This window comes from Carettochelys insculpta, chromosome 1, assembly GCF_033958435.1.
Source record: "Carettochelys insculpta isolate YL-2023 chromosome 1, ASM3395843v1, whole genome shotgun sequence".
NCBI lineage: Eukaryota > Metazoa > Chordata > Testudines > Carettochelyidae > Carettochelys > Carettochelys insculpta.
In genome coordinates, this window is record NC_134137.1 from 430,733 (window position 1) to 449,525 (window position 18,793).

Here is an 18,793-nt window from a genome sequence, read left to right on the forward strand (position 1 = left end):
ACTCCCTGACCACAGAGAGCACTGCTGGTCCCCACAAGCTGGTATAATACAGTGAAGCGTTACAGACAACCCCTGTTCACCTGACCTGGCATTCTGCCAGTCCCAAAGCAATGCAAACTCGCCCCAGGTCAACGTGAGTCTATCTGACCCACATGCCACTCTGGCAGCCAGTCCTGAGCAAACCAACTGAAAATGTCTTAATGACAGAAGGGAGTTGGTATGAAAAGCTGTGGATTTCTATATTTACAAGTGACTTTCTGTGTTCAGAGAACCAGCACCCAGCAAGTATGTTCTGCTTGCTGCTTGTACAAGTCTCTCTGGACTCATACAGAAGAGTCACATCCAGCTGTGGCTTAGCAGGAGAGCCTGACAGAGTCTTGCCTTGCCTTTTTCAGGGTATGCCAAATAACTCTTCGGCAGATCTCAGTCCAGCACCTTGCACGCTCCCTGTTCAAAGTTCAGCAGACTAAAGATGCAGGATCAGGCCCAAGGCTTCTCTTTCAAAGCCCTCTAGCAGACAAGTCTCCTCACAGAAGCTGTCACAGCAGAGTTTTCCTTTGAGCAAGAATAGGCCACACAGATCAATTGTGGACCTTTGCTCGGAAGTTAGTCCTCTCTACCCTATGCATACACGGGTAAACTACTTACATAAGTCAATTTATCGGTCCTCCATCATAACAAATCATTAAGGTGAAGATGTCAGTATGCTGTTAGTTTCCTGCAGTATCTTACGTCTTTGCTTTTGAGGTTACCTGAACACACAGTATAAAGCAATTGAGACAGGAAAGGAATTAGAATCTACAAGCTAACTCCATTATGCTATTAGAATTTATAGGTAAACAGATGTACATACTCTTAGCATCCGTCCTTAATTTCTGTTACTGCAAATGTATGGGTCGGTGATTGCTGGTCTAGTACATCTCTTTGCAATTCACATATACGTGACTTGTTCAAATACAATTGTAATGCTGCTTGTTGCGTTGTTGCCAGGCTGGCTAGTCTGGCAGGGCCATTGCCCAGTTCTCCAGTTTATCAGGATCCCTTTGAGTTTTAGCTCTGTCTCCAAAGCGCTGGCAGGCTCCCTCAGATTTTTGTCACATGTCAGGAGTGTATTGGTAGCAGGATGCCTCCTAACAGGGAGTTTTGTCACCATTCCTCTTGAATGTATTTTCATCACCTGTGCCTAGGACCTCTTAGGTATGCGTGTGTCTGCACACACAGCCCTATTTGGGCCAGATTCTGTGATCTGGGCCTGTGTCTTGCTCACAGCTCAGTTTTGCTTTGCATTACACAGTCTTGACTACTTTCATCTAGGCCCCAGGCCTCACACCAAACTGGTGATCCAGTTCCTGGCCCTTTTCTTACTGCATGTGGAAAGGCTATATCCACATTTACAGCCATCAGTGCCTGCTTGGGATCTGTCTAGTCCGTTCCAGACTAATGAGGGCCCCATTCAAACTATAGCCAACATGCTCCCTTCTGCATCTCTCGTGGAAGGTGGCATTGCTGGGCACCATGACATCAGCCAGGAAGGCGTCAGAGTTAAGAACGCTAACCTCCGACTCCCACATTTCAGTCTCCCATAAAGACAAGATGCTACTCAGGCCTCACCCAGCCCACCTGCCAAGCTGATGTCCCAATTCTACGTTGGCCAAGGTATCTGCTAATCTCCTAGCCTATGCCACATGCTGTTATGTGGGAACAGAGACTTTCTCACTGGATGTCTGCTGTGCTAGCATTCAATATCGGGCACACAAAGTCTTTCAGGAAACAGAACCATTTGTGGCTGTGACAGAGCAGATCAAGGAGCTTCCAGTCTCTTCACAGCACATTTCTTCCTTGACCATGGTCAGCATGCCTCATGCTACAAGGTAGCTGAAGTCCCAGTCCCTTCCTCATCCTATCCAGGAGATCTGCAGGGCTGCATCCAGGCTGTCAGTGCACCTGTTTAGTGCTTGCTCTGCCATCACCTAGCATACCACAGAGAACGCAGCTTTCAACAGAACAGTTGTCCACTTAGTGATCCCTTGAGTCCAGCCTCACCTTTGGGAGAGAGCCTGGGAGTCACCTGACTAGAGCTGATGTGAATGAGCACTCGAGGATTGTTCATACCCATTCCGGTGCTCACCCTCCTGCTCCTATGCCGGAGTATCAGCAGGAAGGAACTGAAGGGAGTGGATGTGTGCAATGAAGGCGCCACCTCTGGGGGCTCCCCAGCCCTACCGATGGGAGTAGCGTGCACACGCCTAATTGGAATGGGCGTGAACAGTGCATCTTGAGGAGCAACGGTTACAAGAAGTGAGTAACTGTCTTGTTTCTGGTACACATGTATAGCTCCGTAAGTACTTTACGTAGACACATCTAGCAGCGACACAGGCTTTCTGGAGAGACCTGCCTTGACCAAGATTCCCTGTGAGCTCCATGACAGGGTGGCTGCACTGCCACTTAATGACCCCTGTCCTGCAGGGAGCTGTCCAGCTGAGGGAGGGGGACTTCTCCCTTCGCTGCAGAAGCTCCCGCTTGGGAGCCTTCCTGCCCAATCTGGAGTCCCAGACAATTGAGAGGGAGGAAGTGATGGTGGGGTGAGTGGGGAATGGAGTTGTTTGGGGTGTCGTGTGTCTCAGTGGGGCTGCAGCAGCTGCTTGTGTTCCTTCCTCTAGCCCCAGCACTCTGCCAGCCTCCAGCTAGGTTTGATGGGGAGCAAGGTGAGAGCAGACTGCCTGGGGCTGGCAGGCTTGGTGAGTGGGGAGTGTAGCCTATGAAGTGAGATTGTGACTGTTGGTGCTCTCTCCCAGCCTTTGGGACTCTGAGGGAGGGCTGGTGGCCGCCACTTCTCTGTGGCTTATGGGAGAGAGCCAGTGTCTGCCCCCTTCTTCCTGGCTCCCTGGGGCTTGGTGGAGCCTGGAGGAGCTGCCCCGCCCCCCCATACCTCTTTGTCCCATATTCGGGACAGGGAGATATGTTCGCTCTATCTATCAGGACTTTACAGCCTGCAGGCTGTGGTCTGTCACAATGTTTGCAGGGAAAACACGATTATTTCTAGTTAACTCAGTGATGTGTTTAGCATTTTAAAGCCCAGCCAAGCTACATTTGGATAATATGTATTCAAGTTTTGTGAATTGGAGAAGTCTGTAGCATGCTAGTGTTTTGGCAGATGCTTCATTTTTTTGAGAGCAGCTTAAGTGGTAGAGATTCCAAAGAGTTAGTGGCTGTGGGAGTAGGTTGTTAACTTGGGACTTGGGCATGTATTTTTTTATGCTTAATGGGCCTGTCTTTGATTTATTTCTATAGCTGTTTTCAGCATGCCCCATTTTGGTGCATTTACTGGCTTGAGTTGTTAGAAAGGATCCTAACACATGGACTCCGAGGGTGGTGGTCATTTTCTTTTTAGTTGATTTCATATTGAACAAACATCTTAAGCATTGCTTGTTGCTAATAATCCTTTGTTCTAATGTTGTCTTCTTCTTCCGTACTGATGAGCAATCATGCAAGTTTGCATTGTTTTGGTAAAGTTATTTAAATGACAATACAGAAGAAAGTCCACAGTAACTATTCACGTGCCCTAAACACGTGAAAATTAAATGTCAGACACTTGGTACCTAAAAGCCTGCAACCCAGGTTTTCATTTACATTATGTTACACAACACTAAACAGGAAGAAATGGAGAATGCCATTTTAAATTGCTCAGAGATTAAAGTTATAGAGTTTGATAATGGTTGTCCTTGACCTGGGTGGGTGCTTTGGGAGGTGCCTGGTTCTGGTTGTTCTGACATTTTATTTGCCCTCAAAGTCTTTTTTTTAAATGAGTAAGTAAAATAAATCCTGAGCTCTAATCTCACCTCATTGTGCCACACTAGGGAGGTGCAGAGAGGGACAGAATCTCTCTTTCTGTCTCTCTCTCATATTTATTGGTGCACAGCTCAACTCTCTCTCCCCACCCCATGGTGGTCACACAGACATGCATGCTGGGCCCTGCTCTGTCTATGGAGCCGCCCTGGCATGCTGAAACAGATATACCGTCTGGGCTGTCCCCTCCAGATTTTTTTACACACACAGAGAGAGAGAGAGAGAGAACTGGAAAGGATTTCATGTGGTCATTGAGTCAAGTCCAGTCCCCTGCCCTCCTGGCAGGACCAAGCACCATTCCTGGCAGATGTTTTTGTTTTTTTTTCTTAAATCTATTTTTTCCAGGCTCCGAAACAGCCTCCTCAGGGATTGAGCTCACAACCCTGGGTTTAGAAGGCCAATGCTCAAATAGCTGAGCTATCTTCCCCCTTGCAGGGGCACAGAAAAATGCTGGCCATATGAATTATGCACCTCCACACGCGCACAGAATCCTTCTGGGAGGAAACTTGTTAGGGTCTTCTGGTATATAACTGTATATTCCATAGTAGAGGTCATCTAATATTATCATACTCTTTAACCTTTTCTACATCATTATTAACTGTTATTAACTGTTTTACTGTTTTCATCTAATAATGAGCCTGAGTCATTACTGAGATTTCTTTTTTTCTTGATGTACTTAAACTGTCCTTAGTTGTGCAAGGCGTGCATTTTTCCCTGATGTCCTTAGCTTCTCTTATCAATTTTCTGCACTCAGTAACTCGGTCGAAGTAGGAAATTAGGTTTTTATTGCATGATTTGTTCTAGACAAATCCATGTTATAGCTAGTCCTTACGGGATTGATTGCTGGATAGCTTTTTCTAGTCTTTCCAGGTGTCAGGTTGACTGATTTATAAGTAATTCTCCAGACTTCACCCTTCCTCGAGGAGTTCTCAAGATGATCCCTAACAGTTCTGACATTGCTTCAGCTAGTGCCTTAAGTACTCTGGGGTGAATATGATCAGTCCCTTCCTGCTTGCATGCATCTCACTTATCTCAGTGTTCTTTAACCTGTTCCTTCTGGCTCATATTCCTCCCGCTTGTTGTCAGTTGTGTTGAATACCTGGTGGTCATTAACCTTTTTAATGAAAGCTGAAACAAAAGTAGATATTACAATATTAACCTTCTTGGAGTTGCTTGTTAGCCTTTCACCTTCACTGCAGTTTTCTTTGTCTTTTCTTGTATACCTAATGTATTTCTAGACCCTTGTCTGTCCTTTTCTGTCCCTTTCCTTTTGGTCCATAGCCTTTCAGACTTTGTCCTTCATGCCAGAGCTACTCTTTGGTCCTCCTCCTTATCATTTGGTCCATGTTTTGTAGAATTCCCTCTTCTTTGCAGTCTGTTAAAGAGTTCCTGATGGAGCCATATTGGCCTCTTGCTATTTCTCCTATCTTTGCACTTTACATTCTTGCTCAGAAATTGCCAGGTGTCCTGAACTTCTTTATCACTTAGGTTTTCTTCCTACCAGGTTCCTGAGTTGTTTAGGGTCTGCTTTTGGAAGCCCATTGTCCGTATTCCACTGCTCTCATGCCTTTCTTTCCTTACAATGGTCGTTTTCAACCTCATCTCATTTGTGGCTCCTGAAAACATTTTAGAGGGCGGTGTCCTGTACTGGGGTGTGGCTTACCAGTGTAGTGCCTCCTATGGACTGTTCTGAGAATTAGTGCTGGGCCAGCGCACTCTCTTCCAGGTCTCACTGCCATCACTTCTGCTCCAGAGATCCATGCCTCTCCCAGAACCACAGCTTGCTCTTCATTACACAGCCCACTGGCTGTGCTGCACTCCATAGTCCACCCTCTGTCCAGCAACTCTCGCTGTGGTGCATGCAGTCTGGGATCTGGGCCCACCCACCTCCCTGGGTCCTAACCCAGGGACCCTGTAGGTCTCTGCCACTTGCTGCACCCCTCCAATTCCTCTGTAGATCTTCCTGGGCCACTTCCCCCTATGGCCCCAGTGCCCTGTTTACCTGTAGCTCAGAGTTCAACCTGCCATTAGTCCCCTAAGTCTCTGCCAGCAGCGCTGCTCTGGCCTGGGAGCTTGCTTTCCTCCACCTGTAAGACACCCAGTTCTCCACCCTGTTCAAGTTCAAGGGAGTGACCACTACTGCTCTGTAAAGCAGCATTTCTTATACATGCTCCCTCCCTCCCAACTACCCTGCTGGCTGGGCTGGGCACGGCACACCCCCTTCTGGACCCCTTTCTCCCCCTCTGGCTGAGCTGGGGATGCCCCCTTCTCTCCCTCTCTCCCCATCAACTACTCCCCCTTCCCGGCTGGATGGGCTTGGCACACCCTTTTCCTGGAGGTTGCTTTGTGCTTACTCCCAAATCACCACTGTGGCTGTGAGAACAGGGACTGCTTGGCCGTCGTCATCTTAGATCAGGACTCTGTGTGCAAGGCTTACCTCCCTCCTCTCCCCTGCCCTGTGCTCTGCCATGCAGCGCTTGGCTCTCAGCAGAAGAAACTTCCCCATTCAGACCCCACTAGCGGGCTGCCTGGGGACCCTGGCCTACCGCCCTGCTGGGGATGCCGACTCCTGACCCCATACTGCTGTGTTTTTCAGGTGCTGGCTGTGGAGGAGAATGGTGCTCGGGCTGCCTGGGAGTCGGAGGAATCAGATTGCTCGGGAGTTGAAGGGGGCTCTGGCCCAGAGTCTGAAGGCTCCCGAGTGCAGGGGGGGCAGGAGCCCGTGGAGCTGGCCAGCCTTGCAGGGCATGGGGGGCTGGAGCCCACAAGCTCCACAGTCTGTGGGGTGCAGGAGGAGGAAGAAGAGGAGGAGGGCAGCTGCTGCAGTGACGAAGGGGAGGATGGCAGCGACGTCTATTTTTATTACACCATTGGCGAGCGCTGGATTGATTACCTGGAGAGGACCGAGGAGGGCAGCCTCATCCGACACGTGAGGCCGAAGGTAACGTGCAAAGCAGCCCACACTGCTATGCCCCTTTCCAACACACACAGGCCTGGTGGCTCCCATGGGCACTAGTCGATGGTCCTCCATCCCCAAGAACAAGGGAGCCCTACCTGAGGCAAAGGGGCATCCTGATCTCCAGGGCACAGACCCATCCTTCCCCACATGAGGGGGCTAAAGGGGAACTGGGACAACACCCAACTCAAGTGGAGATTGAGGCTGGATATCCTCATGTGTCGGAGTGAAACAAGGAGCCCTTCAGGGCAGGGCGAGGCCAGCTGTAGAGTGGGGGATGGGGTTCGTCTGTCTGTCTGATGAGAGATGGGGTGATAGAGGGTCTGTCCAATAGCGATACTGTATCCCTCCAACAAAGCCTGTAAGGTAGCTCTGTCTAGTAAGAGGGGTGGTATGTGCTTTGTTGGAGGGTGGGTCTGCTTGTTGGGTGAGTTGCTCTGCTGGGGGTTGTACAGAGTTGTTCAGTATAAGGGGGAATGATAGAGTGCTAGTCTGTCTGGGAGGTGGTCCTCTATTTGTAGTGGCAGAGGGTCTGCCTCGGGTGTGACAAGGCGGGGAAGTCTCTCTGAAATGGTACAGTGTTCGTTCGTAAGGGGTCAAATGCGGTGTTCCCTGTGAGACAAGTGCCTGAGCATCTGCCCACAATAGGTTCACGTGCCATTCAGCTGATTACCAGTGGGCTCACAGATGGCAGGCTGTGTTTCTGCTGGTGGTTCACAGCTGCACATGTGTCAGTGCACAGAAAAAAATTTATTTTGCCCATGGATTGAAAAAAATAAAGCAAATATTTGTGATGTAGGAGAGGGACTCTGTAGTGGAACACTGTCAGGCATGGCACAGGGTCTGTTGGGTGTGGCATGAGGGGTCTCTGTTCACAGGGGTACAGTGTCTCTCGGGTGGCATGAGGGGTCTCTGTTCATAGGGGTACAGTGTCTATCGGCTGTGGCATGATGGGATCTCTGTTCATAGGGGTTCAGTGTCTCTCGGATGTGGCATGGGGGTCTCTGTTCATAGAGATACAGTGTCTGTCGGGTGTGGCATGAGGGGTCTCTGTTCAGAGTGGTTCAATGTCTGTCGGGTGTGGCATGAGGGGTCTCTGTTCATAGTGGTTCAGTGTGTTGGGTGTGGCATGGGGGATCTCTGTTCATAGGGATACAGTGTATGTCGGGTGTGGCATGGGGGTCTCTGTTCATGGGGTACAGTGTCTGTCGGGTGCGGCATGGGGGGTCTCTGTTCATAGGGGTACAGTGACTGTCGGGTGTGGCATGGAGGGGTCTCTTCATAGGGTCTCTTCAAATGACTGGAAGACGGCCAATATAACGCCAATATTTAAAAAAGGCTCTAGAGGAGACCCTGGCAATTATAGACTGATAAGTTTAACATCAGTACCAGGCAAATTAGTAGAAACACTAGTAAAGAATAAAATTGCAAGGCACGTAGAAGAGCACGAATTGTTGGGCAAAAGTCAGCATGGTTTCTGCAGAGGGAAGTCGTGTCTAACTAATCTGTTAGAATTCTTTGAAGGGGTTAATAAACATGCGGACAAGGGGCACCCAGTGGACATAATATACCTAGATTTCCAGAAAGCCTTTGACACGGTCCCACACCAAAGGCTTTTATGTAAATTAGGTGGTCATGGGATAGGAGGAAAGATCCTTTCATGGATCGGGAATTGGTTAAAAGACAGAAAACAAAGGGTGGGAATAAATGGTAAATTTTCACAATGGAGGAGGGTAACTAGTGGTGTTCCCCAGGGGTCAGTCCTGGGACCGATCCTGTTCAACTTGTTCATCAATGATCTAGAAAATGAGGTAAGCAGTGAGGTGGCAAAGTTTGCAGATGACACCAAGTTGTTCAGGACAGTCAAAAGCAAAAGGGATTGTGAAGAACTACAAAAAGATCTCAGCAAACTGAGTGATTGGGCAGCAAAATGGCAAATTAAATTTAATGTGGGTAAGTGTAAGGTAATGCATGTTGGAAAAAATAACCCAAATTACACGTACTACATGATGGGGTCAAATTTAGGTACGACAGATCAGGAAAGGGATCTTGGAGTTATAGTGGATAGTTCTCTGAAGACATCCATGCAGTGTGCAGCGGCAGTTAGTAAAGCAAATAGGATGTTAGGAATTATTAAAAAAGGGATCGATGATAAGACAAAAGATATCATACTTCCCCTATATAAAACTATGGTACGCCCACATCTTGAGTACTGCATGCAGATGTGGTCTCCTCACCTCAAAAAAGATATATTGGCATTAGAAAAGGTTCAGAAAAGGGCGACTAAGATGATTAGGGGCTTGGAAAGGGTCCCATATGGGGAGAGGCTAGAGAGACTGGGACTTTTCAGTTTGGAAAAGAGGCGATTGAGGGGGATATGATAGAGGTATATAAAATCATGAATGGTGTGGAGAAAGTGAATATAGAAAAATTATTTACCTTTTCCCATAATACAAGAACTAGGGGACACCAAATGAAATTGATGGGTAGTAGGTTCAAAACTAATAAAAGGAAATTTTTCTTCACACAGCGCACAGTCAACCTGTGGAACTCCTTGCCCGAGGAGGCTGTGAAGGCCAGGACTCTATTAGGGTTTAAAAAAGAGCTTGATAAATTTTTGCAGGTTAGGTCCATAAATGGCTATTAGCCAGGGATAAAGTATGGTGCCCTAGCCTTCATAACAAGGGCAGGAGATGGATGGCAGGAGATAAATCACTTGATCATTGTCTTCTGTTCTCCTTCTCTGGGGCACCTGGCATTGGCCACCGTCGGCAGATGGGATGCTGGGCTGGATGTACCTTTGGTCTGACCCAGTATGGCCGTTCTTATGTTCTTATGGGTACAGTGTCTGTCAGGTGTGGCATGGGGGGTCTCTGTTCATAGGGGTACAGTGTCTGTCGGGTGTGGCATGGGAGGTCTCTGTTCATAGGGGGTACAGTGACTGTCGGGTGTGGCATGGGGGGTCTCTGTTCATAAAGGTGCAATGTCTGTCGGGTGTGGCATGGGGGGTCTCTGTTCATAGGGGTACAGTGTCTGTCGGGTGTGGCATGAGGGGTCTTTGTTCATAGTGGTTCAGTGTGTTGGGTGTGGCATGGGGGTCTCTGTTCATAGGGGTTCAGTGTCTGTCGGGTGTGGCATGGGGGGGTCTCTGTTCATAGGGTACAGTGTCTGTCGGGTGTGGCATGGGGGTCTCTGTTCATAGGGGTTCAGTGTCTGTCGGGTGTGGCATGGGGGGGTCTCTGTTCATAGGGTACAGTGTCTGTCGGGTGTGGCATGGGGGGTCTCTGTTCATAGGGGGTACAGTGACTGTCGGGTGTGGCATGGGGGGTCTCTGTTCATAAAGGTGCAATGTCTGTCGGGTGTGGCATGGGGGGGTCTCTGTTCATAGGGGTACAGTGTCTGTCGGGTGTGGCATGAGGGGTCTTTGTTCATAGTGGTTCAGTGTGTTGGGTGTGGCATGGGGGTCTCTGTTCATAGGGGTTCAGTGTCTGTCGGGTGTGGCATGGGGGGGTCTCTGTTCATAGGGTACAGTGTCTGTCGGGTGTGGCATGGGGGTCTCTGTTCATAGGGGTTCAGTGTCTGTCGGGTGTGGCATGGGGGGTCTCTGTTCATAGGGTACAGTGTCTGTCGGGTGTGGCATGGGGGGTCTCTGTTCATAGGGGTACAGTGTCTGTCGGGTGTGGCATGAGGGGTCTCTGTTCATAGAGGTATTGTCTGTCGGGTGTGGCATGAGGGGTCTCTGTTCATAGGGGTTCAGTGTCTGTTGGGTGTGGCATGGTCTGTCTCTGCTCAGAGTGGTGCAGTTTTTGTCAGGTGTGTAATGAGGAGGGGTCTGTTCGTCGCAGCATAGAGTCTGTCAGGTGCCACGTGAGGGGATCTCTGTTTGTAGCAGTACAATGTTCTGGGTGCTGTGAGGGGGATCAAGGGTCCCCAGGCTCTGCACCCATCCATAACTGGAAGTGACTCTCACTCAGCAGGTAGAACAGGCAGTTTATTTGGGGACAGAGACACAGCGCTAAACAGAGGTGTCAGTACAACAGCCAGAGACTATCCTTCCAATCCATGCTGGAGAGGGGAGGTCCGAGGCGAGTTACCAAATCCAGGGTCTTGGTTCCCCCCTCCTTGTTCCTCTCCTCCAGTCGAGGCTAACTGCCTTCCAGCTCCTCACACACTAGCTGCCCATCTCTAATTCACACCCAGCTGGGCTCCTCCCCATTGCGAAGTCCCTGGGACAGAGGTTTTAACCAACAGCTTAGATTACATCCCCCGCCTGTGGGAGCTGCTCACTCACATCCCTCACTACATCACAAAGCAGGGGTCTGTGTTCATAGTGGTACAGTGTGTTTCAGGAGTGTAATGAGAGGGGTCTGTGTCCGTCGCGGTACAGGGTCTGTTGGGTGTGGCGTGAGGGGGGGTCTGTGTCCGTCACGGTACACGGTCTGTTGGGTGTGGCGTGAGGGGGGGTCTGTGTCCGTCGCGGTACAGGGTCTGTTGGGTGTGGCACAAGGGGGGGGTCTGTTTGTAGCAGTACAGGGTCCGTTGGGGGTGCTGTGAGGGGGTCTGTGTTCGTAGCGGTACAGGGTCTGTTGGGTGTGGCGTGAGGGGGGTCTGTGTCCGTCACGGTACAGGGTCTCTTGGATGTGGCATGAGGGGGTCTGTGTCTGTTGTGGTACAGGGTCTCTTGGATGTGGCGTGAGGGGGTCTGTGTCTGTTGCGGTACAGGGTCTGTTGGGTGTGCTGTGAGAGCAGTCTGTGTTCATAACGGTACAGGTCTATTGGATGTGGTGTGAGGGGGTCTGTTCATAACCCTACAGGGTCTATTGGATGTGGTGTGAGGGGGTCTGTTCGTAACCCTACAGCGTCTGTTGGATGTGGTGTGAGGGGGTCTGTTCGTAACCCTACAGCGTCTGTTGGGTGTGGCATGAGGGGAGTCTGTGTTTGTTGCCCTACAGGGTCTGTTGGGTGTGCTGTGAGGGGAGTCTGTGTCCGTCATGGTACAGGGTCTCTTGGATGTGGCATGAGGGGGTCTGTGTCTGTTGTGGTACAGGGTCTCTTGGATGTGGCGTGAGGGGGTCTGTGTCTGTTGCGGTACAGGGTCTGTTGGGTGTGATTTGAAGGGGTCTGTGTTTGTTGCCCTACAGGGTCTGTTGGGTGTGCTGTGAGAGCAGTCTGTGTTCATAACGGTACAGGTCTATTGGATGTGGTGTGAGGGGGTCTGTTCGTAACCCTACAGGGTCTGTTGGGTGTGCTGTGAGGGGAGTCTGTGTTCGTAGCCCTACAGGGTCTGTTGGGTGTGCTGTGAGGGGAGTCTGTGTTCGTAGCCCTACAGCGTCTGTTGGGTGTGGCGTGAGGGGAGTCTGTGTTTGTTGCCCTACAGGGTCTGTTGGGTGTGGCGTGAGGGGAGTCTGTGTTCGTTGCTCTACAGGGTCTGTTGGGTGTGGCGTGAGGGGAGTCTGTGTTCGTTGCCCTACAGGGTCTGTTGGGTGTGGCGTGAGGGGGAGTCTGTGTTCGTTGCCCTACAGGGTCTGTTGGGTGTGGTGTGAGGGGGAGTCTGTGTTCGTTGCCCTACAGGGTCTGTTGGGTGTGCTGTGAGGGGAGTCTGTGTTCGTTGCCCTACAGGGTCTGTTGAGTGTGGCGTGAGGGGAGTCTGTGTTCGTTGCCCTACAGCGTCTGTTGGGTGTGGCGTGAGGGGAGTCTGTGTTCGTTGCCCTACAGGGTCTGTTGGGTGTGGCGTGAGGGGAGTCTGTGTTTGTTGCCCTACAGGGTCTGTTGGGTGTGGCTTGAGGGGAGTCTGTGTTCGTTGCCCTACAGGGTCTGTTGGGTGTGGCGTGAGGGGAGTCTGTGTTCGTAGCCCTACAGGGTCTGTTGGGTGTGGCGTGAGGGGAGTCTGTGTTCGTTGCCCTACAGCGTCTGTTGGGTGTGGCGTGAGGGGAGTCTGTGTTCGTTGCCCTACAGGGTCTGTTGGGTGTGGCGTGAGGGGAGTCTGTGTTTGTTGCCCTACAGCGTCTGTTGGGTGTGCTGTGAGGGGAGTCTGTGTTCGTTGCCCTACAGGGTCTGTTGGGTGTGCTGTGAGGGGAGTCTGTGTTCGTTGCCCTACAGGGTCTGTTGGGTGTGGCGTGAGGGGGGGTCTGTGTTCGTTGCCCTACAGGGTCTGTTGGGTGTGCTGTGAGGGGAGTCTGTGTTCGTTGCCCTACAGGGTCTGTTGAGTGTGGCGTGAGGGGAGTCTGTGTTCGTTGCCCTACAGCGTCTGTTGGGTGTGGCGTGAGGGGAGTCTGTGTTCGTTGCCCTACAGGGTCTGTTGAGTGTGGCGTGAGGGGAGTCTGTGTTCGTTGCCCTACAGGGTCTGTTGAGTGTGGCGTGAGGGGAGTCTGTGTTCGTTGCCCTACAGCGTCTGTTGGGTGTGGCGTGAGGGGAGTCTGTGTTCGTTGCCCTACAGGGTCTGTTGAGTGTGGCGTGAGGGGAGTCTGTGTTCGTTGCCCTACAGCGTCTGTTGGGTGTGGCGTGAGGGGAGTCTGTGTTCGTTGCCCTACAGGGTCTGTTGGGTGTGGCGTGAGGGGAGTCTGTGTTCGTAGCCCTACAGGGTCTGTTGGGTGTGCTGTGCGGGGAGTCTGTGTTCGTTGCCCTACAGCGTCTGTTGGGTGTGGCGTGAGGGGAGTCTGTGTTCGTTGCCCTACAGGGTCTGTTGGGTGTGACGTGAGGGGGGTCTGTGTTCGTTGCCCTACAGGGTCTGTTGGGTGTGGCGTGAGGGGGGTCTGTGTTCGTCGCCCTACAGGGTCTGTTGGGTGTGGTGTGAGGGGGTCTGTGTTCTACTGTGCAAATAAGTGATGGTCACGTAAATACCACGCACTACCAAAAACCCACGGACCACTACGCCTATCTACACGCCTCCAGCTTCTAACCAGGGCACACTACACGATCCATTGTATTCAGCCAGGCACTCGGGTACAACCGCATTTGCTCCAGTCTCTCGGAGACAAGCCATCTGCAAGACCTGTCTTTACCAGGCTTTACTCAAACTACCATACCCACCTGAGTAAGTGAAGAAACAGACTGACAGATCCAGACAGGTACCCAGAAGCCACCTGCTACAAGACAGGCCTCGCAGGGAAAACAAGAGAACACCACTGGCCATCACGTACAGCCCCCAGCTAAGGCCTCTTCAACGCATCATCGGTGATCTGTAACCCATCCTGGACAACGACCCTTCACTCTTTCATATCCTGGGAGGCAGGCCTGTCCTTGCCTACAGACAGCCTGCCAGCCTTAAACAAATCCTCACCAGCAGCGACAGCCCCCAACTCAGACCACTGCAACGCATTATTAAAGAACTACAACCTATTCTTAATCAGGATGCCACACTCCAGCAGGCCCTGGGTGACAGGCCTGTTCTCTCCTACAGACAACCTCCCAACCTCATGAGGATCCTCACTAACAGCCACAGTCTATACCCCAGGAACACTGTCCTGGAACCTTTCCCTGCAACAAAGCCCGCTGCCAGGTTTGTCCACATATCTTCTCTGGAAATACCATCACTGGACCTAACCAGGTTACTCACAGAATCACGGGCACTTTCTCATGCTCCTCTGCTAACATCATATATGCCAACAATGCCCAGATGCTTTGTATATTGGACAGACTTCTAACTCCCTTAGACAAAGGGTCAACGGGCACAAAACAGACATCAAAACACTCCAGATCCACAAACCAGTTAGTCAACATTTGAATGGAATGGGGCATTCTGTCAATGACCTCAAGGTATCTGTGTTAATGAAGAGACATTATCGCTCCGTTTTAGAAAGAGAAGTGGACGAACTGACATTTATATTCAAATTTGGAACATTAACACATGGTTTAAATCGTGATGGAAACTTTGAGTCACTATAGGGGCTTGTCTGCATACTTGACTCAATCTAATTCTTGATCTTCCCCCCCACCCCTCCACTCTCTGATTTGCTCACCTTGATTATCTTTTTCTGATTTGTCCTCCTTGCTTCCTGTTTTTGGTTCTCTGTGTCTTAAATATTGAGTCTGTTCTGGTCTGGCTATGGTCTGAAGAAGTTGGTCTGTCCCACGAAAGCTCACCTAATAAACTATTTTGCTAGTCTTTAAAGTGCTACTTGACTGCTTTTTGTTTTGATAGTGTATAGACTAGCACGGCTTCCTCTCTGTTACCACAACACAGTAACTCGAAACCTGGAACTAATCCCTGCAACAAGCCTTGCTGCCAGCACTGCTCACATATCTACACCAGTGATATCGTCACAGGACCTAGCTTCAACCACACCATCAGGGGCTCCTTTACCTGCACATCTACTCATATAGCATATGCCATTGTATGCCAGCATATGCCCCACTGCAATTTACATTGGCCAAACTGGACAGTCTCTGGCTATGTCTACAGTAGCCAAAAACTTCGAAATGGCCATGCAAATGGCCATTTCAGAGTTTACTAATGAAGCACTGAAATACATATTCAGCGCTTCATTAGCACGCGGGCAGCTGCGACGCTTTGAAATTGATGCGGCTCGTCCCAACGGGGCTCCTTTTCGAAAGGACCCCGCCTACTTCGAAGTCCCCTTAGTCCTATGAGCAGATGGGAATAAGGGGACTTCAAAGTAGGCGGGGTCCTTCGAAAAGGAGCCCCATCGGGACAAGCCGTGCAGCGGCGAGCTGTGTCAATTTTCAAGCGCTGTGGCTGCCCGCATGCTAAAGAAGCGCTGAATGTGTATTTCAGCGCTTCATTAGTAAACTTCGAAATGGCCATTTGCATGGCCATTTTGAAGTTTTTGGCTAGTGTAGACACAGCCTCTATGTAGAAGGATAAATAGGCATAAATCAGACATCGGGAAGAAGGCATTAGGACCCACCCAGAACAAGATGGCACCTCTGAAATCCAAATCTGGTGAAGTCATCGCTGACAAAGCCAAACAGATGAAGCGCTGGGTTGAGCACTACTCCGAGCTGTACTCACACGAGAATGTTGTGGTTGATGCAGCCCTCGATGCCGTCGAGCTCCTACCAGTAATGGACGAACTGGATCAAGAACCGACTGTGGATGAACTGAAGGCAGCCATCGACAGCATTGCAGCAGGAAAGGCCCCTGGCCAGGATGGTATACCACCAGAGGTAATCAAATGTGCCGCGGACACACTCCTGGAACCCCTGCATGAGCTGCTGTGCCTGTGCTGGAAAGAGGGTGAGGTTCCACAGGATATGCGTGACGCTAACATTGTAACGTTGTATAAGAACAAAGGAGACAGAAGCGACTGCAACAACTACCGTGGAATCTCCCTCCTAAGCGTCACTGGTAAACTGTTCGCTCGCGTCATCCTTGGCAGACTCCAGAAGATTGGTGAGAGGGTGTACCCCGAATCGCAGTGCGGATTCCGCGCAGAGAGGTCTACCGTTGACATGGTCTTCTCTCTAAGGCAGCTGCAGGAGAAGTGCAGGGAGCAGAGACAGCCACTCTACATAGCCTTCATCGACCTGACCAAGGCCTTTGACTTGGTCAGCAGGGATGGTCTGTTCAAGCTGCTCCACAAGATAGGCTGTCCTCCACGGTTACTCAAGATGATCCAGTCATTCCACGAAGACATGAGAGGAACCATCCAATATGACAGCGCTTTATCGGATGCTTTCAGAATCAGGAGCGGCGTCAAACAAGGATGCGTGCTTGCTCCGACATTGTTCGGGATCTTCTTCGCACTCCTCCTGGAGCATGCCTTTGGATCTTCAACAGAGGGCATCTTGCTGCACACAAGATCTGATGGGAAACTGTTTAACCTTGCAAGGCTGAAAGCTAAGACTAAGGTGCGAGAAGTCCTCGTCAGAGACATGCTGTTCGCAGACGCTGCTGCTGTAGTGTCTCACACAGAAGACCAGCTTCAAAAATTGCTGGATCGGTTCTCCAAAGCGTGCAAGGACTTTGGGCTCAGCATCAGCCTAAAGAAGACGAATGTACTCTGTCAGGATGTTGCTGAATCCCCATCAATCAGCATTGACAACTATACGTTAGAGGTTGTCCACGAGTTCGTTTACCTCGGGTCCACCATCACTGACACCCTGTCGTTGGACACTGAGCTAAATGGGAGGATCGGAAAAGCGGCCACAACTCTGTCCAGACTGAGCAAGAGAGTGTGGAATAACAACAAGCTGTACACCCACACCAAAATGCAAGTCTACAGAGCCTGCATCCGCAGCACCCTCCTTTATGGCAGCGAGACTTGGACCCTGTATGCCCGCCAGGAAAAGAGGCTGAACATCTTCCATTTACACTGCCTCAGGTGCATCCTTGGAATATCATGGAAGGACAGAGTTACCAACACAGCCGTCCTCAAGCAAGCTGGAATCCTAACCATGCACACCCTCCTCAGGCAGCGTCGACTCCACTGGCTTGGCCACGTCCACAGGATGAATGATGAAAGGATTCCAAAAGACATCCTGTATGGTGAGCTAGCCTCTGGCAAAAGACCCCCCGGACGCCCCCAGTTGCGTTACAAAGACGTCTGCAAGAGAGACCTCAGAGAGGTAGACATTGAGCTGGACAGTTGGGAAGAACTAGCAGACAACCGCGGCAGATGGAGGCAGGGGTTACACAAGGGCCTTCAGAAGGGCGAGTTGAAGATCAGACAGCTAGCAGAGGAGAAGCGAGCTCACAGAAAGCGCAATAAGGACTTGCCAGACACCCACTACATCTGCAAGAGATGCAGCAAGGACTGTCACTCTCGTGTGGGTCTTTATAGTCACAATAGACACTGTAAATGAAGTCTTCAATTGAAACTTTTAAGGGCGCGATCCATAGTCTATGCCGACTGAAGGATGCCTACTAGACATCAGGAATGGTAGCATACAAAAACCTGTAGGAGAACACATCAGCCTCCCTCGACACTCAGTAACAGATTTAAAAGTAGCAGTCCTACAACAAAAAATTTCAAAAATAAAACGGAAAGGGAAATTTTTGAGCTGCAATTCATTTGCAAATTTGACTCCATCAACCAAGGCTTGAACAGAGACTGGGAGTGGCTGACCAATTACAAAAGCAGTTTCTCTGCTGACAATGGACCACATCACCCCTGACTGAACTGGCTTGTTTTCTCCTCTCTTGATGTTCACTACTCCACACTAACTGCCAGTAATGAGCCATTTCCACCCTGACTGGATAGACCTTTTCAGCTCTGGCCTTCCCCTTTGCTGGGATCCCCTCTTTAAATCCTCTTCTGGAAACCATACTCCCTCCCCTCCCTCCACACACACACTCATGCATATGATGAAGCGGGTATTTGCCCATGAAAGCTTATGCTCCAAAATATCTGTTAGTCTATAAGATGCCACAAGACTTCTTGTATTTGAAGATACAGACTAACATGGCTACCTCTCTGAAACTTTCATTAAGGCAGATCAAACCAGCCACAAAGCATCTCTGCCAACCCCCTGGCCAGCCAGAAAGCATGCACATGTCCTTCACGAGCCTTCCTGTTAACTACAGGCCATATAGAAACAGAAGAGTTACATATATATTCGTTCTTAGGCACACCCAGCTCCTTATAATGGCACCCCATACCAGAATAGTTACACACTGGATATCCAGAGGACTGTTGCTTTTGCTTCTCCTGTGATGGTTTTATCAACAATTCCATGGCTCAAATTTAGCATCTGTTTTCTTCATAAATCAGACATACTCTATTTCTTCCAATTTGGCTTTCCAGATAGCAATATCGAGCCAGTTCAGTGCTCTCTCTCTCATGAGTTTTATATGCAAGTCTGCTAGTTTTCATTGGTAATCCAAATCCTGCTCTCTGTTTGGTTACATCTGCAGGGTTTAAAGCATCAGGTGAGAGCTGCACTCCTAGGTTTGCCCCTTTTCAACTTGGCCATTCTTTCAGCAGCCTTTTTCTTCACTGCTTCTGCATATTACTGCGCCCACAACAAAGAATCAAGATTCCCATTTCTAGCTTCTCTTCTAAAGGAGATTTTTCTTTAACCATGCATCTC

At 50.1% G+C, this 18,793-nt stretch overlaps 1 protein-coding gene across 1 annotated transcript in view; it reads left to right on the forward strand.

The window, feature by feature from the left end:
- The window catches only part of LOC142020952 (F-box/WD repeat-containing protein 7-like), a 49,173-nt gene that overhangs the window by 7,444 nt on the left and 22,936 nt on the right, over positions 1-18,793 (forward strand). The window contains exon 3 of the mRNA XM_075009306.1: positions 6,443-6,787. Within this exon, the coding sequence (XP_074865407.1) occupies positions 6,443-6,787 (345 nt within the window). The remainder of the gene's footprint in view (positions 1-6,442; positions 6,788-18,793) is intronic.